Here is a 26,208-nt window from a genome sequence, read left to right as displayed (position 1 = left end):
TGTGTTTATATCTGCTCTTATCTTTACATCCCACCCCCATCCCCGCCTTCCAGTTTAGTCTGTTTTTCTTTGTAGCTTCTTTTTAATTAAGTTATATTATGTGTATGGGTATTTGGCCTGCATGTATCTTTGTGTACCACAAGTGTGCCTTGTACCTAGGGAGGCCAGCAGAGAACAGCAGATGCCCTGGGACTAAAGCTACAGTGGTTGTGAGACACTGAGTACTGGGACTCAAACGAGGGTTCTTCTGCAAGACCAACCGGTACTGTTAACCATTGAACTATATTCCAGGCTTCTTTCTCTTTTCTAGTTTATAAAATTGCAAACTGAGGGTTCTTATTTCAGAGTTTGCTTCTGCACTTTTCGACATTTGATATTTCTATGTGCCAAAGGTAGCCTTGGGCTTGTCACTATTCTGCCTCAGACCCTAGGAGGAATGCACAGCTTTGCATGCAGCTGTGCAAGGCTAGCTACTTACTTTCTGTGCAACTGCTTCTGCTGTGAATGTCCCTCTGTTACCACCTTTGCTTTATCTCCTATATTTGCAAAGCTGTCTTCAGGTATGTTAACTTCTTTATAGCTCATGTGACAATGCTACAAGCACACATGAAACAAAGTACTATATCATCTAAAAGCTGTCTGTACAGCCTTCAGAAATAGTTTTAAAACACAGTGTCGCCAGGTGGTGGCGGCAGCGCACGTCTTTAATCCCAGCACTTGGGGGGAGGCCTTTAAAGGCAGGTGGGTCTCTGTGAGTTCAAAGACAGCCTGGTCTACAGAGCAAGTTCCAGGACAGCCAGGGCTATTACACAGAAAAACCCTGTGTCAAAAACAAAAAAATAAAACCAAATTAAATCAAAAGAATATAGATTCCTCAAAGAGCAAATTCTATTTCAGACAGAACATATATATATATATATATAAAATGTAGTAGCCAAGTGAAAGTAATTTTAGTTACTAAATATGACATGTGAATAAAGACTATAGACTATCAATGCAATTATTTAGCATCAATTATATAAATTCCAACAGACAACATTTAACAAACTAGGAGAGAAAGTGGTGACTGGACACAAAAGTGGTGGTGGTGCACCCTTTCAATCCCAGCACTTAGGAGGCAGAGGCCAGGCGGATCTCTGTGAGTTCGAGGCCAAGCTGATCTAAAAGAGCTAGTTCCAGGATAGCCACGGCTGTTACACAGAGAAACTCTGTCTAAAACAAAACAAAACAAAATCAAAAAGTTCCAAAAGTAATGATGAAAAGACAGAAAACGAGCAATTTAAATGTAAACATCACACATGTATTTACTTCCTATTCACACAACAAACCCTTAGCTATGGATCTTCTAATGATGCTCTGTTTGAGAACAGGGACCTAGAAGTCATTGTCTCCCACAGACGTTATACATAAATTTTAGTCACTACATCTGTTTTGTTTTTTATTTTCCCTTTGACAAGCAAATGCAGAATTGTCTAAATGGCAAATAGTGATATCAAAATACAGGGAACATACAATCTCCACATGCTTGATTTTTTTTTTTTTTTTTTGGTTTTTCGAGACAGGGTTTCTCTGTGGTTTTTGGAGCCTGTCCTGGAACTAGCTCTGTAGACCAGGCTGTCTCGAACTCACAGAGATCCGCCTGCCTCTGCCTCCCGAGTGCTGGGATTAAAGGCGTGCGCCACCACCGCCCGGCTCCACATGCTTGAAAGTACAGGTTATGCACCTTGAGAATTTCTTTTAGTAGGAGTGTTCTTTGCTCAAAGTCAGACTGACTACCATTGATAATTTTATCAGTATTTTCTCACATGAAGACAGAGGAAGCAGTTAATTGAACATATAAAACAAATACATAAGAGACAGGCATGAATATTTCTCTTATCAGACCTTTTATACTGTTCTTGCTATACAAATTCTTATTGAAACAATCTTTTATTAATTAAAAATTCATGTGTGTGAGTGCTTTGCCTGCATGTATGTATGTGCACCATAAGCATCCCTAGTGTTTAGCAGCTCAGAAGGGAGTGTCATATCCCCAGGAATTGGAGTTAAAGGTGTTGTGATCCATCACGTGAGTGCTTGGAAAATGAATTCAGGTCCTCTATAAGAGCAACAAGTGTGTGAGCCTGCAAATGCCATGGTGCATGTCTAGATGTCAGAAGATAACTTTGTGGAGTTGGTTTTCTCCTTCCACCTTTATGTGGGTTCCATGGAATGAACTTGAGTGGGGTTACCAGGCTTGCTTAGCATGTACTTTATACTTACTGAACCATCTCACTGTCATCCTGCTATACAAACTTTTTAATATAACAAGTGACATTCTGTCAGTCAAACTGGACTTGCACACACACACAAAGGACAAACTTGCATATAAGTAAAATTTGGCCATCTTCTTCCAATGTCAAGGTGATTACAGTAAAGAAGTACAAAATGACCGAAATGATGAAAAGTGCATTTCATGTCTGTATAAGGAGAGCCAATATACATACTAATGACCTAGAGAAAGTAAAGGCAAACTAGCCACCTATGTTCAAAATGTAATTATGACATTGGGCAAATGGTTTACATGAATAAATCTTCCCTCTTCTCTCCATGTATGCCCTAGGAAGGTTTAACAGTGTAAGTATGGATGATGACTTGGTTATCATAGAACATTCCTTTCATTTTTCTCTTTACATGGAAAATCTCTGTGTGTTTGTGTTTATCTTTGTGTACATCTTTGTGTATGAAGAAATAAGGTAAGCAGTACTTAATTTTCTATTTCTTAGGCATAAATACTTTTTGTCCCACGTTACAGCGTGAGGTTTCAAAAGACCTGGTTTTCCCTAAACTCAAGCTTGTTGGGTGTAACTCCCAATGGCTAATGTAAGGCTAGATGAAGAGAGAAGAGACAGAAGTAGCAAACCAGTGGAGGGAGAGGTAACAAAGAGTTCAAAGCCAAAGAATATACTCAAGTTGTATTAGCTCAATCAAGAACAGAAAAATATCACATGTTCGCCCATGATTCTGTGTGTATAGAGTCTGCACACACTGAAAAGTGAAATGTTAACTGATAAATCTTGATGAAGAATATATATATATATATATGAAGTGTACTCTTATCTACCTTTTCTTTGGGTCTTAACTTTTTGAAATAAAAGCCTGGACAGAGGACAAACTGGGAGACTTGGAAATGTGTATTGACTATAGGATGAAAAAGACAAAATAAACTTAAGGGGAAAAATGAATGATTGTTACTAACTAGTGTTGATAAGCCTTTTCTTCCACTATAGACAAACCTGGAAAGGAAATGCCCAATCTTCTTATTTCACTATTATTATTGATGACAAGAACATGCAGAGGCTGTTACTTCACTTCACTGTCTGAATCAGAGCAATATTTTTTCCCCGTTTTTAAAATCTCATGACTCAAATGAGTAATGCAAGTAAACACAGTGGAGGTTATTTTCTTAACACTTCAGATCATTAATTTATCCTGTTAACCAAATAGACCCAATTCAGCACTGAAAGAAATAAAGACCAAGTTTAGGACACAATTTCATCTGAAAGGACCTGAAAATAAATAAAACCATGCCCAATAAATCAATGGAAAATGTACCAAAAAATAGAGCAAAATTATAAAAGCCTTACATTTTGATATACCAATAAAAAATCATAGAATTTCTCTTATTTCTTTCCTTAAACAAATACCTAACACCAAATACATATAATGAGCTATTTTACTTTTATTCTCCTAAAATAAAATTAGATACCAGCTCATATTATTGACTTCTCTGCCTGTGTTAAAATAAAAGAGAAGCAATATTGATTACCACTGATCTTGGCCTAGAGGTATCTTAAGCAGAAAGAACACTAATGTCCCAGAGGATAGAGAACCAAACAAAACCAGTTTTGTTCATACAAGCTGTCTCATTCAGAACAAAACTAATACTCTGAAACAAGATAGCACTCATTTCTTAGTACACCACTAGTAAAAAACCTTTCTCTTTTTATATATATAATATTTAATATTAAATAATAATTTAATATTATTTAATATTAAATCAATGAATTAGTATTTATATCATATAAAAAGCCTCTAGGATGTAACATTTTGAATTATATATGACACACCAGAAACCAAAAAGACTAACTTCTCTATAAAGAACTTTAGTAATCTGTGTGAGATTCATCTTTAAGGTCTTTCTTCTTCTTCATGGGCAAGAGTTACCTGGGCTCTTAAATGTGAGCTCAAGAAAGCTCCTTAGTTTACGTATGCCCTGAAAAGTGAAGTAAAGGAATAAAGTGATGAGCTTGGTCAACATCACTTATTAAAGTGAACTGTTAGACTTGAAAAGATTATAAATGTAATTTTATAGGAAGAAAGAAGAACATTTATGCAAAACAATAGCTAAAAGGATTCAGATTCAGAAAGCAATAATAAGGGTATTTGTTATCTTTACAAGAAAAAATATAAGCAGATGGCAAATGTATTTCTTGCTTTTTCAGATTACTTGTTTTTTACCATAAAATGGATTGGTATAAATACTAAATAAATATACTATTTCTAGCTTCAGGTTAAATAAGGGCCTAATTAACCCTATGTCAAAAACTATATGCACCAGGCTGGAAGTGGAGACTCATACCTCTAATCCTGACATTTGAAAAGCCGAAGATGGAAGGGCTAAAAGACTGAGGTCAGTCTGGTCTGTGTCCATCTTTTTCCTTTTGTCTTTTTTTTTTTTTAGTAAGCATTATTTTATGATTAAAAGCTTGATGTACTGAATCCTTACCATTAATTTGCTTTCGAGGAAATTAAAATTTGAGATACTAGAGTTACGTATCTCAAAATATACCTGCTGCATATTGCCTATGCAGTGGCTAATTTCATTTACATTCATGAAACAGTACACAGTCTTATAACATAAAGGCAGACAGCTGTTCAAAAGGTTTGTCTATTCAAGGAGGGAACATGCTTAAACTAAGCAGAGAACAAAGCACTATCATGGCCACAGCTCCATTCTTGGCTCTCAAGCTCTCCTGCTAATGATCAAGACACAAAGCTGTTCTCAGAGCAAAATTAGGAAAATGTTACAGCAATTTTTCTTTTATGTGCACTTCTTTCATTTTCAGAACAAAAATCACAGCAGTTTGACTGTAGTGCAACTTGAAGTTTCAGAGATTATGACAGGCAACTGCAGGGTGACCAAGAAGTCCTTCACTTAAAGTTGCACTCAATGCAAACTCTGAAAGGATGAGAACTCAAGGCAAACAATAAATGGGCTTTAAGATATCAATCAGTTAATTTTCTACAAATGACTAAAAAACAGAGTGCAATAAATTTTAACTCTGGCAAATACTGACATTCCTAAAATAATTGTATTGTGATGCTAATTCATTTACATTGAAATTTCAGGGGTGTCAGCAATTATCTACAAACTATTGAAAAATTCTGTCCTGAGAATCTCATCAGATAGCGGCATTCATGCTGGTGGTTATCACTCTGAGAACAAAGGATCATGAATGAGTAATCAATAGAACTGCAGAAAACAAGTTGTTAATTACAACCCTCACAAGTGTTTTGTCTAAGACAAGATTTCATTAAACGCTTTGTGTAACCTGCATAGCTTCAAATCATTACCAACACTTTGGACAATATATTAATTCAGGGTGGGAGCTGGAAGGGAGCATGTTCAGGGATACTATAACAGAACACAGACTGCTCTGAATGCCTTCCTAGGTCAGTAACTAGCCACAATTAGCCAGATTTTCTAACACATTACATATCATATCATCTCAACATTAATTCTTGAGTATTTAATTATCATTTCTATATTTTTAAATATCATGCATGTTTGAGAAGATAATGACTTCAACCATTCTCTCCTAAGCACTGACTTTTATAAGCTATTTCATGTTAGGTAGATAATAGAACTTGAAGCTTCTAGTTCCTTAGATAGCAACCAGCATCAGCCAATGCTTTTTCATAGAGTATTTCAGTGACCAAACTAAATAATGATCATAAGGTTAAAAAAATAAAGGCCACTATGCATCTCCCACAGCAACCTGTGCAAACACCTACAAATCTAATCACTCTATCAAACTTAATCACTTGCTATTTTGTGATGTGAGTGACTGTCATTCAAGCCAACCAACCACCATCCTGGGAGTTCAGCTGCATTCCCTTACCAACAGGAGTATTCAATCGGGCTCGATGACAATTTACACTTTCTTATGAAGGAGTGGGAAGGGTCATAAGACCCTCATCTGAGTAACCTGCAGATACTACCTGCTGAATGCAATTATCCCTTAATTGCATGTGGCCTGGGGGAGGCACTGGAGTATACAGAATGGGGAGACAAGAAGTTCTATCTATATGCTACAGGGAAGCTCTCATCCCTGCTGGGTAAAGGTTTTCCAGCCATGGCCTGCTGAGGGAAGAAACATCACCTACACTCTTATAAGAAAACCCTTACCTATGCTCTGCAAGGAAGTCTAATGAACTTATTGGTTTCCCAGGGTGAACTTCAGTGGAATTATGTCTTGATTTTTGGAGAAAAAAAATAATGTAATGTTGCTTGCATCTCTCTCTAGGAAGGAGGTTTATTTTATTTTATTTTTAGTAAATTAGGCATTTACTCTGCCGGTTACAAATATAGTAGGAATATTTGTATATATAGTTTAGTGTAAATAATTTCTGGTTCCTGCCTTAGATGGATCACTAATACCAATTAGAAAGCCTTTTGTTTGTCAATATGGATCACAGAATTTATTTTTTTTAAAAACTATTTCTTACTTTAAAATCTTTACATTTTTATTTATTTATTTGTGCGTGTGAGAGAGAGGGGGAGAAAGAGAAAAAGTAGTCGTGCGATGTGCATGTGTGTAAAACTTGCTGGAGTCAGTTTTTTCTACCATGTGGGTTGTGAGGACTGAACATGTACATGATTGTGTGTGGGTATGCAAGTATGCAGGCAGGTGTGTATATATGTGCTATGTGTCCAGTCCAGAAGTCAGTTGTCTTCTATTGCTCTCAAACTCACTTTGAGACAAGGACTTTTCATGAACCTTGGCACTTATCTAGCTAGGGTACCTGGAAAGTGAACTCCAGGCACCTATTGCTGATCTCCCTTTCCTAATCTAGATACATGATGCCATACACCATTATTTACTTGGTTCCTGGGGAATCCAAATTCAGGTCTTAAATCATGTGGGGCAGGCACTGTATTGACTAAACCATCTCCCCAACCCCTCCTATTGCTTCTTAAAATTAAACACCCTAAATTCTTTATATTCTTCACATGGTAGAATTTGCAATTTACATTACAATTTGTAATTTCTTCACTGAGTGAGTTTTGATTAACTGATGTCTGTTTGGAAATTTAAGGGCAAGATACATACAGTGGGTTTTGTATTAGTTATTATACAATTGCTATGATAAAAAAAAAAACGACCAAAGCCACTTATAGAAAAGTTTATTTAGCTTACTGTTCCAGAGAGATAAGAGTCTTCTACGGTGGGGAAGCATGATACATACAGTGGGTTTTGTATTAGTTATTATACAATTGCTATGATAAAAAAAAAAACGACCAAAGCCACTTATAGAAAAGTTTATTTAGCTTACTGTTCCAGAGAGATAAGAGTCTTCTACGGTGGGGAAGCATGGCAGTAAGCAACAGGCACACTGGCTAAGCAGAAATCAAGTACTCACATCTTGATACCAAGTATGAAGCAGAGATAACAAACTGAGAGTGGTTCAAGTATTTAAACTCTTAAAGCCTGACCCCAGTAACAAAATTCCTCCAGGAGGGCACAACTCCTAAACCTTCCAAGTAGCACTACCACCTGGGGACCAAATTTCAAGTGTTTGAGAATATGAAGACACTTCACTCAAACTACTGTAAGTTTGTTGTTATACAAAGAAAAAAACTGGAGTGCTCTTTAAAACCTTTATCTTTAAACCTCTTGGGAAAAGAACAGGCTAGTATAACACTGGTCACAAATGACAGGTGCTGATTATAAAAATTATCAAAACATATAACTGCTTGGGAAAAACAATATTTTGATAGAAAATTAGTACCAAGAGCGGAAGGAGTTCTGTAAAGAACCAGACAGAAAATGGACAAACCTAGCAGGCCTGACCATCTCTGCTACTACTACACAACTCTAACACTGAAGCAGAAAGATTCTGCTAATCAGTAATTAATGGAAAAAGCACTTTCCAATTAGAAAGTAGGTGGAGTTGGCTGGCGCCTGCTAACTTAAGTCTACGGCATTCTCCTACAAGTCATCTGTTCATACTCTAATAGCAATTTTAATTCCTCAAGTTATAAACTACTAGTAGTAATGCAAAATAACTGTCATGACTTGAGAAATAGTTCTGTCTAGTAGAGGGATGAACAACCTATACCATCTTCAACACATCCACTTCCCACACTCCCAGGAAAAATTAGCATTCAGGTCTGTATTTTGCTCAATGAGAATCACAGTTTGGATTCTCCTTTAAATTAGTTCTGTAAAGCCAAGGACAATGGCACGGAGTTTGATCCTACTTCATGTTCTGGCTTTGTGGGAGCCTAGCCAGTTTGGATGTTCACCTTCCTAGACATGGACAGAGGGGGGAGGACCTTGGACTTTTCACAGGGCAGGGAACCCTGACTGCTCTTTGGACTGGAGAGGGAGAGGGAGAGGGAGAAGAGAGGGTAAGAGGAAGAAGGGTGGGAGGAGGGGGAGGGAAATGGGAGGCTGGGAGGAGGCGGAAACTTTTTTTTTCTTTTTCTCAATAAAAAATTAAAAAAAGAAAAAATTAGTTCTGTAACATCATCTTAACACATCTGTTTTCTGGTAAGATGAATTTACTTATGGTTGTAAGCCATCAGTGTCAGTGCTGAGCACTGAACCTTGGTCGTCTCCAAGAGTATAGGCACTCTAAGTTGCTAAGCAACCTCTCAGTGATCTTGTTTGATGTAACTCTGACTTGCCAGAATCACTAAGACATCAGGGCTGGCTTCAAATGCTGATCTCTTACCTCTGACCATCAAGTGTTGGAATTACATTGTGTGTAAATTTAAACTTTTCTTTAAAAAAATCCAGCCATCTCACAATATTAAGTAAATATTCCATCCAACCCAAACAAAAATGCTGTTATTGTTAGAACACACATTAAGGTGATTTTTATGCATAATAGATTAGTGACTGATACCTTCTGCTTGTTATGAAATAAATAAAGCAGCAGAAATACGCAACCACCTTCATAATATTTGTTGTTTTGCTGGGTTACGAGAAAGGAACCAGAAAAATCCAGGATGTACTAGGTTATGCTGTCTTTCCCCAACAAGCCACCCCTTTACTATGTCATGTATGGCCTTCGAATTTTACATCTTTTAAAAACTTCTTATATAAAGATTATGCAAATTTTTCCTGAGTGTCAAATTATAGCGACACAATTTGAGATTTATTATAAATTATTCAATAATTTTTATTACCTTCTACACATACATAGCTTGATTCCCCAAGCCCGTGGAGGGCAGATCTTTTAGTCTGTTGCTTGGATCAATTCTTTATTTATAAAGCAAAATAAAAAAATACTTAATTCATTTCCTTATAATCTAAACAGTCTTATACATGGACTTGTTTCCTTGACATTTTCCACTCAATAAAAGAGCATCAAAAGTAAAGAATCATCATCTCAAAATTCTTAAAGAATTTATTAATATTTGCAGAAATTTATAAGAGAATAATGACCTTAAGTAAAAGTCTACCTAGAAATCAAAACAATTAATTACTTAGGTTACTGAAATAATTTATAGCTATGAATCTGTTCCCAAATAAAAATGATCATGTTTCGAAATTATCACAGAAAACAGCCTAGAAAGAGACTGCAAACTTGTTTATTTAAGCTGTGCAAACAAATATCTGTATAAGTATCAAGAGAAAAACTATCATAATGACGAAAGAATGCTCAAATTACTAGGTAGTTTAAAAGTTACTGTGCCTATTATTAATTAAAAATGGTGTAACTATCCTCTGTGCAGGATCAATTAAAAACTCAATTGCACAATAATCTATCAGTGCTTCCAGTAAAACTACTATACCCCTTCCATTTAATGGCCTATCAGTTCTACAATTGAAGGTAATGTAAGAAGACTCATTTAGCAATGTATTGTTATATCATCTTAACCTGAAGTAAGGCCCATCAAGCATTATCAAATTACCCTGAATCCTGCAGAATGTCAGCAGCATTTTATATGTATTAACAGCAGAGTTAATGTTCCTTGAGGGATGCTACTGAAGAAAAAAAGTAGGGGGGGGGGCTTTAGATATAATTCTGTAGTTGCCATTTATATATTCGCTTGTATATTTGTCATTTGTGAATATATATGACAATGTTTCAGTTAGTTTAGCATAGTTTTGCTAATCCATTAAAATACGTGTTATCTAGAATACAGGTTTTTCTTTGAAGGAAAGTTAATATGCTTTGGATTTTGCTCATCATGAATACCAACATCATTATTATCAGACAGGGTCTTGCATGCAGCCCTTAGAACTTGAGGGCCTTCCTGTTTCAGGCTCTGGAGTGCCACAACTACAGGGGAGCACCACCATGCCTACAACACCTTTACTTTTTCCAACTCTTGAATTTCCCAAGATATGCTCAGGACCCAGGCCAGTAGAACCAGGTCAAAGCCAGCTGAGGCCTGAAACACTTGGTAGCTGTAAATGGAAATGAAAAGCCCTTCTCATAACCACAACAAAGTCACCAGTACAGCACATTAAAGTAAACATATGCTAAATCACAAGCTCTTTGCTGTATGTACCAACGATTTGCTTTTCCTAAAGTGAATTCTGGAAAAAAACAATCATTTCCAGATGTGAGATGTATTTTAGAAAGCAGTAGAAAATTTGTCTACTTTGTCTCCATTTAAACAGAAGCTAAAAAATATAAATTGGGGAAAGAAAACCATTTTAAGAGGAGGACAATGGAAAAGAAGGTATGTTAAGTTGCTAAAAACAAAACAACCTCACTACATGAAGTCACAATATTATATGAATATACAATTGTGAAATTATGTGAATAAATTTCTATCTTCTCTATCATTCTGTACATATAAGTCTTACTAAACTTACCTGACAGCCTGATAAACCGGAGTCTCTGCTGTACAGGGAAAATGAGCCTCTTTCTGATGTTTTTCCTATAAAACAAAGAAAACAACTTTGTGTTAAAAATTTCATTGATGGATAATCAGTTCAGCTTCAAAACTATTCAATTTAGACTCAATAAATATTTGACACCTAAATAGTTAACAACATGACTCAGAATATTTATACATATTTGTTTCAAACTGGACATTTTTTTCTTTCAAAAATGAAAACAGTACAGACAAAGCTGAATGAGCATGCATGCATGCAGTTCTATTAGAAAGCTGTTGCCTGTGAGGCTCATGTACAGTTTGTGAATGAGTGTACATTCATGCACTCAAACAATACATAGAACAGTTTGAATGCATTGGAAAAAATGGAATTATATGGTATATACCCTTTTGAAATTTGTATTTTATATAATATTGTATATTTAAGATAAATTGATAACTAGTTTGCTAAGTTGTATGACTGTCTCATTATGGACATAAAAGCACAGTTTATCTGCTTGTCTGCTGAAAGTTTCCAATTTTATAGGCAGAGAGCCACGAGCAAATATCTTGAATGTATTGATAATGCAGCTTTTTCCAGGTTGTATACATGGCAGGTGGCTAGTTACAGGTCACACTTAGTTCCAAAAGCACTGCCTTACTCCTTGCTGCAGTCTCTAGTAATACTGACTCTCCTTTAGAATTCCTCAAAATGTCCCATAGTCACAGTTCAGAAGTTAGCCAGCCAAGCCTAGGAAAGTTCTGGCAGTTGTTGAGGGGATGGACAGGAGGTAGCTCACAGGACCAGCAACTGACAACAGCAATTTTTTTTTTTTTTTTTTTTTTTTTTTAAATATTTATTTATTTACTTATTATGTATACATTGTTCTGTCTGTGTGTATGTCTGCAGGCCAGAAGAGGGCACCAGACCTCATTACAGATGGTTGTGAGCCACCATGTGGTTGCTGGGAATTGAACTCAGGACCTTTGGAAGAGCAGGCAATGCTCTTAACCACTGAGCCATCTCTCCAGCCCCGACAACAGCAATTTTTATGTCTATGTGTGCACATCATTTGAGTGTGAATGTGTGCTTATGCTTATGGTATATACATGAGTGCACCTATGTGTGTGGGTGAATCCATCTGTCTGTACAAGTATGTTGAGAGGTCAATGCCAGATATCGTCTGCTCTCCAGCTTACCTTCTGAGTCTTTCACTGAACATGGACCTTTCTGTTTTGGATAGGCTGGCCACCCAATAATCCTGAGATGTTCTTGTCTCTTACCCCACCCCTACTGCATTACAAGCATGTCCAGCTTTGATGTGGATACTGGAGATAGAATACACAGACCTCTCACTCACTGATCATCTCTCCAGCCACTGTACTAATTTGTAAACAGAACATTCAGACAATCTTTATTTTTCTTACAATATCTTCAATTTCATTTTATTTTATGTATTTTACAAAGATTTTGCCTACATGTATATCTGTGCACCACAAGAGTGCCTGGTGTTCACAAAAATCAGAAGAGGACATTGGATCCCCAAGAGCTGGAGTTAAAAGACAATTGTGATACTCCACATGGCTGCAAATCAAACCCTGGTCCTCTGGAAGAGCAGCTATGCACTCAACCTCTGGCACCCACTCATTTGTTTCTAATAGTCTAAGTATATTCAGTAAAATAAGCTTGCAAATACAATCTAGTTCATTACAACAACATACTGCTTACGACTTCAGCAAAGATAACACCACTTGATGACGACGACATGAAAAATGGGAGAAAAACAATGCCAAGATATTTTCCTCCATTTCAAGGTAAAAAAATAATCATGTAATTAAATATGATGAAAATTCATCCAAATTATTCGGAAATTATGTGAACATTATTACAATTACATGTTATACTTTGAGTTATTAGATTGTAGCTCAATAAAATGGACAATCTGTTAATTTTAAAAGTTTACACACAGATCAGATGCACAAGTGGTTCACGTTGGAAAACTTTAAACCTACCATCAACTAACACCATAGATACAGAGGAGTCTAGCTATTACCAAACAGCCAAGGATAGTATCTCTGAGCCTGTTGGCTACTGGGACACAATACATATTTCTGGTGAAGAAGAGGCAACACACAAAAACAAATTTAGAATAGAAAAAAAAAGACTGATAATAAATGTGGTCTATTTGTTTCACATTCTCATCCTGTCTTCTTTTTCCTTTTCTTTTTTGAGACGGGGTTTTGCTAGAGAGCCCAGGCTAGCCTCAGATTCATGGCAATTCCTCTGGTTCAGTCTCCCAATCATGACTTGACCACAGGCATGCACTACAACTCATAGTTCCATTCTTCTCTGTGTAGTCCTGGCTTTCCTGGAGCTCACTGACTAGCCTCAAATTCAGAGAGCCTCCTGCCTTTGCTTCCTGAGTATTGGAATTACAGGTGTGTACCACCACATGCAGCTACAGCTCCATTATTACGATATTTTTTTTTTCACATAAAGAATGACCTGTAGAGTTCAGTGGGGGGAAAAATATAAAAGGTTCACATCTACATTTATAGGCATTCTTTTTTTAAAAAAAAAACCAAGATAAGTTAGTTTGTGAAATATTAAAAATCTTCCATAGGTCAGGCACTGATGGTGCGTGCCTTTAATCCCAGCACTTGGAAGCAGATCTCTGTGAGTTTGAGGATAGCCTGATCTACAAAGCGAGTTCCAGGACAGGCTCTGAAGCTACAGATAAACCCTGTCTCTAACAAACAAACAAACAAACAAACACACACAAGAAAACTTTCATAGTTACTATCTTTAAGAAATGGCTGTCAATGTAAACAAGCTCAGGCCTCATATATTTAGCAGAAAGAATTGAGAGACTATGTTAGCACTGTAAACAGACACTACATCTGTGCAGACAGTCACGTGAAAAAGTATAATATCAACTTCATTGCTGAAATACTCACCAAGCCCTTTGTACCCCAGAAATTTATCATCATCAAATATCAGTTATCAGTAGACAAAACTGATACAATCATTTACAAAACATATTACAAGCCATAAATACAATTACTTGTCAATTAAAAACAAGCTTTGAAGGACTTCAAACTAAACCAACAACCTAAACTGTATTGTACTCAGACTCAAATATACTAATAAGAAATTAAAAAGTCAAGGTAAAAAAGGAAACAATAGAACATGCGGATATTAACCTGAGCATCAACAAAGCCCTTTAGACTGTTAGTGATTTGTACAGAAGCTGAATTTGAGATAAAACTGATCTTGCGGATGGCTTAGCATGCAAGCCTAATGACCTGAGTGTGATGCCCAGTACCCAGGTAAGAGGGATGGAGACATCCAAGTCCACCAAGTTGTCCTCTGACCTCCATATGTGTAATGGTGGCGTGGGTGCATCCATCCCCACAATAATAACAAAAAAATTCAAATATTTTAACTTTTAAAACCCCGTCTATAAATATTTCTAAACTATCTTCCTTTTACAGATATATTCAGCTCAGAGGGGATGAAAATGAACAAGATTAAGTATTACACATTATAAGTCTCATTTAATACAATAAATGGCTTGTTATAAAAATATTTATTCAAATGAGATTTTGAAATACAAGTATGATTTCATTTCATTTTTCACCATGTGGAACTAGTTATTTTTCCAAGAACTTAAAAGTTTGGAGCTGGGGGTTGGAGAGATGGCTTAGGGGTCAAGAGCACTTGTTGCTCTTCCAGAGGACTTGAGATCAATTCCCAGCACCCACATTGCAGCTCACAACTGTCTGTAACTCCAGTCCCGGGAAGCCAACACACACATAATGTACAGACAGACACACATATAGGCAGAACATCTATTCACATAAAAATAGAAGATTAATAAACTTGTCTTTCCATAAAAAAAAGTTTGGAGCTGGGTGTGGTAGTGTATGCTCTAGCCCCATCCCTCAGGATGTAGATTTAGGTGGATCTCTGAGAGTAGAATGATATAGCTCTATTGCAAATTCTCTGGATAGAGGAGCCTGAGTCTGCACTGTAGTTACTGTTCTTGTTGCTGTGACAAATTACTGACTTGAGAAACACCAGGGAGGAAAGATCATTCTGGCATCCAATTTCTGTAAATGCAGTGCAGTATGGAGGGGAAGGCAAGGAAGCTAGGGCTGCTCTTTCAGCAGTGGTGGAAGTGTAGGGCATGGATTCGTGTCTTAGCTCCTGACAGATCCATAAACAGATGCCAGTGACCTTCCTCCATCAACCTAGGGTGATTTATCCTTCAAGGCTTTACTACTGGCAGCTTCTTTCTGCTAGGATAGCTCTATATCCTAAAGAGTTCACAGCCTCCCAAAACAATGTCACTATCTGAGCACCAAGATTCTAAACACAAGAGTCTGTAAAGGACACTATCCCTTGAAATCGTACTAGCTGGATTCCTCCAAACATTTATGAGATAGTGACTCTGAGAAACAGTGGATAATGAGATTCTTAATGCCAGCTTACAGAAAATGCTACAATTCACTGAAAAATGAGAAACAGAAAAATGAGATTCTTAGTGCTAACTTACAGAAAATGATACAATTCACTGGGGGAAGTGATAAATCATGTAAGTACTGCTGTTTTCATTGGATACAGTTTATAGTTTACATAACTTTTTTTTTTTTTTGATTTTTCGAGACAGGGTTTCTCTGTAGCTTTTGGTTCCTGTCCTGGAACTAGCTCTTGTAGACCAGGCTGGCCTCGAACTCACAGAGATCCGCCTGCCTCTGCCTCCCGAGTGCTGGGATTAAAGGCGTGCGCCACCACCGCCCGGCTACATAACATTTTTTTAAACACCACAAGTTAAATAAAGCCAGTCTGCACCCCAAATATAGCAGTTATCTTTACTTTCAATTCACAAAAGTGGTTGGAAGCAACTTTGCAGGGAGACAGGCACTGTAGGTGATTAGGAGCCATGTGGCCAGCCTTCAAATGAACTATGAGTGGTGTGAGAGGAGACAGGGGAACCTAGACATGCAGATTCCACTCCCACCAGAATATGAAGATGAAACACCGAAGGCACTTTGGGGTAGGTATTTTGAGAACAATACAGCCCTTTGGGCAAGCACTAACAAATGTAGTCTTGCAAATTTAAGCTGTACTCTGCCAAACACATAGTTCTAGAATCATCAAGCTGGCTTCCATTTAGATACTGATTAATGTTATCTAACCCTTAAGAATAAGTGTTCTTAAGGATAAAAGGGAAACATTGTCATACAAGCCAATCAAACACCTAAGTAAAATGCAAGACTAGAGCTATACAGGGAGAATCCTGCAGGTCCTGGGGATTCAGACATTCCCATCTCTTATTGTATGGAAAGAGCTGAGCTTGTTTCTTGTTTGTTTGTTTTTTAAAGAAAGTAATCAGGTGACTTCATCAACACTTAAGAAAAACAAGGTGATAAAAGAACACTGACTTTAGAGGCTACCTAGTCAAAATGTCTCAGCAAAAGGAGCCAATGGTGATTTTCTGTTCATTATCTTCCAAATCATAAGAACACTGTTGAAGTCAAAAGACAGCAAAGCAAGCAAAGAATCTGAAATCCAGATCAAAATTTGAGTATCTCTGCCTATAAAGGAGACATGACTGGAGTGTAGTGTCTGTGCTTTAAAACTTATAGAGCTATCATATAACAAGGAATCAGAAGGAGGGCTAGTTTTCTTGAAGATAACCTGCAATATAGGATAGTGTGTGTGTGTGTGTGTGTGTGTGTGTGTGTGTGTGTGTGTGTGTGTATAGAGACAGAGAGATGGTGCTTTTGCTTCCCAGTTGCCCAGATCCAAATAATTACACAGAAATTATGTTAATTACTACACTGTTTGGCCAATGGATCAGGTGTATTCCTAACTAGCGCTTACATTTTAAATTAACACATTTTTATTAATCTGTGTATGGCCACAAGGCTGTGGTTTACTAGTAATGTTCTAGCATATTTCTCCTTTGGCAGCTACATGGTATCTGCCTAACTTCATTTTCTGTCTCCCTGCACTTAGTTTAGTTTTCCTGCCTAGCTATATTCTACCCTGCCATAGGCCAAAGCAGTTTGTTAACCAATGATAATAAAACATATTGACAGCATACAGAGGGGAATCACATACAAGGAAGAAAGCACTGACGAAAAAGAATTTCCAATGATAAAATAAGGCAACCTGTCCAGAAAACTTTATAAGGTTTTAGGTGAGCTTATTAACAAGAAGCAAAGGGGAAGCATTTTTATTTTGTTATGCATACAGTTTAAGAAATCTCTACCTAGTCCATAGCTATAAATCTTCACAGAAACCTTTACTGTTTTATTTTTCACATTAAAACCAGAATTTGGCTTTTATGTGTTTGGTTGAGGATACTGGCACATCTTTTTATGTATAGAGAAAACTACCTGACTTTAGCAGTTTGTGAAAAATTAATTAATAATTAATATGATAGTCCATATCTTAAAAATGCTATAACTCAGCAGGGATGTTGTGGATATGGTGGCTGATGCTTTTAATCCCAGCACTCCGGAGGCAGAGGCAGGCAGATCTCTGTGAGTTCAAGGCCAACCTGGAATACAGAATGAGTTTCAGGACACAAAGAGACTCTGTCTCAAAAAAATAAAATAAAAATACAGTGATTCCTATGTTAAGAAATAAGCATAGCTAGGTCAATTAAAAGACTACTAAAATAATCTAGATCAGTGGTTCTTAATCTTCCTAATGTGACCCCATAATACAGTTCCTCATACTGTGGTGACCCCACCCATAAAATTATTTCATTGCTACTTCATAATTATAATTTTGCTACTGTTATGAATCATAATGTAAATATCTGATATACGGAATATCTGATATGTGATCTCCCCCAAAGGGATTGCAACACACAGATTGGCTTTATTCTGTGACACATGTATCATATGTTAAAAGAGAAATTCACTGATAAGTAGAGACAGTTTTCTTAAGGTCATAATTTAGTAGCAAAATTCTCTGTTTGTGTTCACACATGCATTGGGGATTACTCAGGACCTCAAACACACTAAGCACCTGTTTTAGCAATTGACAGCAAAATCTAAAGAACCCAAGGTTTCTCTGTGTGTCATGGTTTGAACATCATGAGGGCTTGGTCCTCACAAGAAGCAGAATTTGGAGGGAAACATTCTAGAATTATCCTGTCATGAAGGTTTTACCTTTATCAACAGATTAATTCACTAATGAATTTAGAAGACTATTGGGGTTGAAACAATGGAAGGCGGGGCCCACTGTTATATGGGGGTCCATAGAAGTGTGCATCTGGTCTTAAGTTCCTCTCTTTTCTTCTCTGTTTTCCACCTGTACCCAACATTGTAAGCTGCTTTGTTCTACAATAAACTTCCTGCCATGATGTTCAACCTTGTCTCAGGCATGTAGTACAGGAACCAGCCAACTATGGAATGAAATCTTTGAAACTGAGAGCCTAAGTAGACCCTTCCTCCTTTAAGTTGCTTATGGGGTATTTTGATAGCTATGCTAGTCTCACTCACATGTAATCACTATTGCTATCACTTACAAAAAATATGATGAGGTTATTCTAGCTTCAATTACCTGTAGAAAAATGTTTACTCCATCTTAGCTTCCTGGACCTGTTCCCTTATCTTTAAAAATGAATTAAATTGAGTAGGAGGAGAAGTTGCATTATGGCAACCTAGGAAGCTATTCCTGTGGTCAATGTAAATATTTGCTTTGTGTGTATAAACTTCAAACAGTTAAAGCTGGTGGGGTGTAACATGTATGTGGTTCCAGCACTTGAGTGAGAGACTGAGAAAGTTCAAGGCCCAAACCTTTGTAACTACAAATTTAAATTCACCAGTACATTAATCATTTCATGTCCTAAGAGTAGTAAAAACTTAAAGACACACACACACACACACAGAAAGAGAGAGAGAGAGAGAGAGAGAGAGAGAGAGAGAGAGAGAGAGAGATAACCCCGATAAAAAATCTTAACCTAGAAAAAAAGAAACAAGAATCCCTCTGGTCTGGAGAGATAGCTTAACCGTTAAAACACTAGACTCACAACAAAAATTTTGCTATTATTAACATTACTATGTTCAAACCTAAATATCTTAATGCATGAATCATGTTGAGTTTTTCCTATAGTTGCTTTTCAGAGAAACAATATGAAATCTTGACACACGCTAATCCAAACATTTGGAGACACCTCTAATTTTGATAACAGCCTTCTGAGCAAACCACCCTTTGGGTACATATAAAATGTCATTTACCTAACACTTGTGCATGGATAGGCTGCTCCTCCACTCCTATGGATAAACCCTATTGCCAATTTCATGTAATATGCTCTTATTAACTATCTGACGAAACATAAGCTGCTGTCTTAAAGTAATTGTACAATACAGGCAATAGTGACTTAATAGTCTGTTCATTTTAATACAAGACATTTGTGAGAAAATTACTGGTAATGATTTGATAGGAATAGAGTCAGTCTGTGAGAGGAGGGGGTTATGCAAGTGTGTAGCTACCAAGATACACTAATGTCAGAAAGGAAACAAAGTGCCAAAAGGAGATACATTTGAGAATTTGTAAAGTAAAATAAAAACAAAGCAAAACATACTGTCATAGCAGTACTAGGGATTTTATCAGACGGCTCTAAAATTGCTAGGTAAGTGCTCTATCACTGAGTCACACACCCAGTATGAGACTTGGGAAATTTGATTACTAAATTTATCTCTTAACTCTTGCTTCTCTTTTACTAAGTGAACTAAGATACAAGTCATTTACCATCAATGACATCACTCATTCCACTAGGATAATCAACTCAGTAACACTTCACATAGGCATGCTCAGTTTAATTGACATTTATAAAGTATCTGGAATTTCTTGTCTGAAAGAACCTAAAGCCAATGCTATCTACCATCAAAACTTCATTTGGGTAGTAACTTGCTCAAATTTACGGAGAAAATGGTTTTAATCAATCAGTTTCTTTAAAAAAAAACTGAGGAGGGTTTTCAAATAAATGTCTACATATTTTCTTCACAACAATTTGTTTCAAGTACTACTGGTGAGTATTTGTGCCAGGCACACCATTGGCTATACTTAAGATACTTAAATACCTAGTGCCAACAGCACAGCTGCTGGACTCTGTGTCCTCCTGTTTGTTCACTCCATGTCAAATTACAAAGCTAGTAAAGAGGAGGCCTGCAGCAAAGCAAATGGTTACGTCAAATGAGTTCAGATACACAACGAGGATCCTTACAAAGGCCAGTGATTAACAAAGACCCAGGTGTAGTTTTAACTGTTTTAACCAGCTCATACCAACTTGCTGTTAGAGGCATCAGAGCTACAAAAAGCTTCTTAGCCAGAGTTCAGCAGAACTGCCAAGGCAGAATAATTTGAAAGTTCCTTAGACATGGCTTCTTGTGACATTTAACCCCAAGATGAAGTCATCCAGGATGCCCTGGTTCTATTATTCATGATCTCTCTCTTCCCACATCAGATTTGTGAATTCAGTATAATCAAACAGTTAAGGAGGAACAGATTTATACAGAACAATTTGTCTTTAGTCATAAGAAAGGTGAGGTGGGTAGACAATAAGAAATTAGCACTGAGACAAACTAGCAATTTTTGTTATTAACAAAATTGTGGGCTATCTTATGTTCCAATGTCTCATGTACAAAACAGATAACAAGGTGCTCATTATATGTGGAGCAGAACTTAAACTTCATTTCCCTAAAATGTTTTACTGAATAACTGCATTTTCTGCTTACCCTCACTCCTCACTCTACCATGGAGCTATCACCCCAACTCAATAACTGTAATCCTTAAGCTTCCTTTAAAAACACTCCAGTCAATTATGCACTGCTAATGTTGCACTGTCACGTCCCTTTAGTAGAACACCTGTGTGCTCTCTGACTTGATGTCTCTGTACTTGTTCAACCACATGTTTAATTTACTTTAGAAAATACAGTTTCATCTTTATAGCAATCCAACAGATTAGAGGATTAAGACTTTGTCTTTTGGCTACATTTCAGGAGAAAATGTCATAGATGTGTAATCTGCTAAAATAATAATAACATTTGTATCCTAAAGTATCTTAAAATTAGTGGCTTCCAAGTGATTAAGTAAATCAAAGTCACCCAGCATCTTACCCATATCCACAAGAAAATAAATAAATACAGGGCTGGAGAGAGGGTTAGGCTCACAACCCACAAATCAAGAAAGTAATACAAAATAAACTAACATTTCATCAATAAATAACCTAGCTGGAGGCTGAAAACAGCAAATTCTCAAATGCATCTACTTTTGGCACTGCGTTTCCTTTCTGGCATTAGCATATTTTGGTAGCCACACACTTATATAACCTCTCGTCACAGACTAACTTTGTTCCTACCAAGTCATTACCAATAATCTTCTTGAAAATGTCTTGTATTATAAAAATGAGCAGAATATTAAGTCAGTATTGTTTGTTCAATAATATTCTCATTTTCTGTATTCTGGTGCTTTAATTAGGCAAGGTCAGTGTGGAAGTCTGATTTTTATGGCACCCTAGAGCCAGAAGGCAGATGCCCACTTGTTCAGGGAACACTGGTCTTGAATTCTAGACTTTTGTGTGCCAGTATTCCAAGGCTTTTAACTAAATTATATAGTCACATGGAAAGAAAACAGCATAAAAAATTATATTGTAAAATAGTGGCCAATAAATGATTGCTAATTAGCAAATTCTCTTGACAGTGAGAATTGAAGTAGAAGACAACTCAATAGAACTGTTACTATAGTCATCATTTATCTGGTCCTAGTGAGAGTAAAATCTCTGCTGCATTAGCTGTGGTGCCACAAGCAAGTTATTGAACCTCTCTAACCCTCAGTTTCTCTTCCTGCTTAATACAGCAAATTTGAACTACAATGGTTTCTATTTAATTGCACCTAAAATTAATAACCCTATCAACTATGAGTCAGGCACTCTCCTTCTTCTGAGATGTAAACTTAGGTACAGCATGCAGTAGAAGGGAAGAACAAGCTGTAAAGAAACAAAGGGACTTGGATGATATGCAGTACCAAAACCGAGCACGTAAGCAGAGAGCATCAACTGCCTATTCTACATATCCTGTGATATCTGCAAATATGGCTAACTCTGTTTCAATATAGCCCAAACCACGAGGCCTGGAGAGATTGCTCAGCAGGTAGGTAAGAGCACACTGGCTGAGCTTGTAAAGAACCTAGGTTCAATTTACAGTGCATACATGGCAATGCATACCTTCCTATAACTCCAGTTCTGGGGAATCAGCAATGCCCACCCATTAATAAATTACTTTCAAAAAATTAACTGAAATCACCAAGGCTTTACTGTGCTCATGAGAAAAAGCTCTTCGTGTTCATGTTGTTATGGCTTGCAAGCCACGCCCACTCCCGGCCACCCCTGCCCTTCCCCTGCCATCTTAGATTCTTTCTGTTCCCTCTTGGTGCCCTTCTCTCGGGCCCTTCTCTGTCTCTCTCCTCTTCTTTTCTTCTTCTTCCCCGACACTCCCTCTTTCCTCTAAGTAATAAATATCCAATTCTATTCTGTACAACGTGTCTGCCCATATGCCTTCCTTCTACCTGCTGCCTGCTCACACCCGCCTGTATGGCGGGACCAGCCTGCCCAGCCATAGGCCTCACTGAGACCAGCAACCACTCTGGCAGCCTTCTCTGTCTGGGACTAGATGCTCTGCGGGCCCACTGGGGATCTTGCAGCATTTCTAAAATATGTATTTTCTCATTTGGGTTTACCACCCTCTGTCTATTTAATGTATCCTCCACCAATACAATGCACTTTGAATAGAAAAACAGATACAGAACCATCAAAAGCAGACCATCCCATTCTTTTGAAACAGATGGTGAAAGCCCAGAATAAAGCATTAAATCCCTTTTACGGTCTGCTAAACATTAATTAGAGGTGCTGCTACAGGACAAGTACTCTGAGGATAACTTATGCCACATGTTATTCTCATCAAGTATTGCAACTTACTGTCATACTAACTGTGCAAACTGAAAATGAGTAAAAAAACTAGTTTCAATTTCTCAATGGATCAAAATTCAAAGCTCAAGACATTTGACAAAATAAAAGTTTAAATACTAATCGAAATAGCTAAATAAAAGAGTGTGGTAAAGAGCTGGAAAAAAATGATTGAAGGTTTAGCGTCTCCTGGTATGTGCGCATGCTCACACACTCATATACACACACACACACACACACAGAGAGAGAGAGAGAGAGAGAGAGAGAGAGAGAGAGAGAGAGAGAGAGAGAGAGAGAGAGAGAGAACGAGAGACAGAGGCACAAAGACATACACAGAGATATAAAAGGTGTGGAGGTAGCTGGTGGTACCTTTAATCCCAGCACTCTGGAGGCAGAGCCAAAGGCTGATATCTCTGAGTTTGAGGCCAGCCTTGTCTACAAAGTCAGTTACAGGATAGCCAGGGCTACACACACACACACACACACACACACACACACACACACACACACACAGTCTCAAAACACCAAATAAAACAAGAAGATGTAGTGGTACCTGTATGTAATTCCAGCACTGGACAAGTAGATATAAGAGGATCATGCATTTGAGGCCTTGCTGGGCAAAATATAAAAAAGGTGAAGAAAAAGCCATATAAATGGCTACTCAAGTGAAAATGGTATACCTGAGTATATTAGTTTTGGAAGGATAGGAAGGAAGGCAGAAAGGGAAAGAAAAGAAACTGATAATGAAACACACAATGCTCAGAAGGGACACTGGATATAGACTACCTTCATTTTAAATTGTAACTCTGTAGCAGATCATTTGTAGGATGGAACCTCTCTATTCCTCAGCTGCTGCAACTGAGAACTGGGAATAAAGACAGTTTCCTTACTGGTTTTGTAAGGATAAAATGCACTGAAATATAAAATGCTTAGAACAATGCTTTAAAAAAAGGTACTCAAATATCACTACTTTTCTTACATGGTTTTATGCAGACTAGGATGGCCTTAAACTTTGGATCCTCTGGTCCCAAGCTCCTGAATGCTTGATTGTAAGTGGGCATTCCCACCCACGTATATGGTGTTGGGAATCAAATCTACAGCCTGATGCATGCAGGTTAGATGAGTGAACACCATTATCAATGGGGCTGCTATAGACCAAATCCCTTAATTACTTTTCAGCAAAATCCACTGACTAGAAAAAAAAAGAAATAAGTACCATGAATATTAGTATCTGAGAAAAAGGCAATTACCAAAGAAAAATAAAGTAAATTGTATGAAAAGAATTTAAAGGAAATTTCTGGGTACTTCTTTCCAAAAGTTTTAAGATTTTTTTGTTTTGTTTTAACATGGTCTCATTATGTAGCTTGGCTGGTCTGGAACTAGCTCGGGCTGGTCTCGAGCACGCAAGAGATCCACCTGCCTCTGCCTTTGAAATGCTGGAACTAAAGCAGTGTACTACTACATCTGGCAAATGTGGTGATTCATTATGCCTTTCATTTCACAAAAATTCATTAAAACCTAAAAGCTTCTGAACTCCTTAGCACTGACAAACAGGTACATGCACACCCTGTGGTAATTTGAATGCAACTGGCCTTCATGATCTCATCAGGAGTGGTACTATTAGGAGGTGTGGCTTTGTTGGAGTGGATATGAACTTGTTGGAAGTATATCACTGTGGGGGCAGGCTCTGAGGTTTCCTATGCTCAGGATACTGCCAGTGTCTCAGTCGACTTCCTATTGTATCTAAGATATAGGACTCTCAGCTACTTATCCAGTACCATGTCAGCCTGCAGCTGCCATGTCCCACCATGATGATAATGGACAGAACCACTGAAACTAAAAGTTGCCGCCTCAATAAATGTTTTCTTTTTTAAGAGTTACTAGGGTCATGATGTCCCCTCACAGCAATAAAAACCCTAAGACATAACTATCTGCCACACAGCACCATTTTGTGTATATATAACCACAAGTAGCTTTAGTTCAGAAACTAGAATGAGTAGAAAGATTAAAAGTACACAATGTGGCAGAATTATCTGAAAAGAAGAGACATAAAAGAAAGTATAAAAAACATTTTTTATAGAGTTTCAGACTTTGCAATGTAAGACAAGAAAGTAGGTAGACTTGAATATAAACTTTCTTATTCTCCTTTTTCTAAATAAGTAGGAAAAATGTTGTAGGAGATCACCTGGGACTTTTGTTCCAAATAATTTCAGTATAGTCTGACTGATGTCTATAGTTTATAAGAAAAAGATGTGCAGACCACCCTCATCAGATACAAAAGAGGACTGAAGTTAGTGAGCAGTGTATAGAGAGATGCAATATTAACTTTGTTTTCATCTTAGGGAAGAAGCTATTCTTAAAATGTGTATATGAAGCATAGAAAAAAAAGAATAACAAGCTCCTTTCTTCCAATTCTTGGTTTCAACCTGAGTATTATTTAGGTAACTTACAATTAATGTTGTGTTACTGATCAGGGTAATAGAGGTCTACCATTTTGAGATCTTTTTATTTGTCTCTCTTTCACCTGGGTTTTTGTTTGTTTGGGTTTGAGACAGGGTCTCACTTTATAACCCAAGCTGGCTGTGAACTTACTATTTAGGAGTCCAGACTCATCTCAAACTAATGGCAATTCTGCTGGTTTGACCCCCTGAGCTCTGAGATTGTAGGTACAAGGCTCCAAATACTAATCACTATCCTGTAGCTGTTCCTTTTCTAATCTTATTTTTTTTTTGTGTGCTATAGTGTAGATAATTCTCACCAGCCTATATTCAGGTTTATATTGCTGTAGCAACTGTGTTACCTACTAATGATCCTGATGGAATTGTTCACTTTTGATATCATGCTCCTTGTTTCCAGCTGATTCTTCATTATTTCTGTCTGCTAAAAAACTCACTTATAAATGCATGCTGTATATGTTTGCCACTAGATCCTTCAGTTACTTTTAAATCTGTCTACTAGTTCTAATGCCAGAGTTGCCAAGAGTCTTGTTCTACTATCTTGTCTTCTGACAATGTTTGTTTCTTAATTCATGTATTTGTCTTATAATTTTGATTAAATTCAAGATATTGTGTTTAGAAAAGAAAGCCCAGTCCAAGAAATGGGCATGCCTCTTCTTAT

The 26,208-nt window shown here is 37.2% G+C and overlaps 1 protein-coding gene across 3 annotated transcripts in view; it reads right to left on the bottom strand.

Annotated features, from left to right (window-relative positions):
• Tcf12 (transcription factor 12) overlaps window positions 1–26,208 on the bottom strand; it is a 251,645-nt gene that overhangs the window by 76,089 nt on the left and 149,348 nt on the right. For all 3 annotated transcript variants that reach the window (XM_075965303.1, XM_075965304.1, XM_075965305.1), the window contains exon 6: window positions 11,103–11,167. In XM_075965303.1, the coding sequence (XP_075821418.1) occupies window positions 11,103–11,167 (65 nt within the window). The remainder of the gene's footprint in view (window positions 1–11,102; window positions 11,168–26,208) is intronic.

The sequence above is a fragment of the Microtus pennsylvanicus genome, chromosome 3 (assembly GCF_037038515.1).
Source record: "Microtus pennsylvanicus isolate mMicPen1 chromosome 3, mMicPen1.hap1, whole genome shotgun sequence".
In the NCBI taxonomy this organism is placed as follows: domain Eukaryota; kingdom Metazoa; phylum Chordata; class Mammalia; order Rodentia; family Cricetidae; genus Microtus; species Microtus pennsylvanicus.
This window is presented reverse-complemented; position numbering and strand designations above follow the sequence as displayed.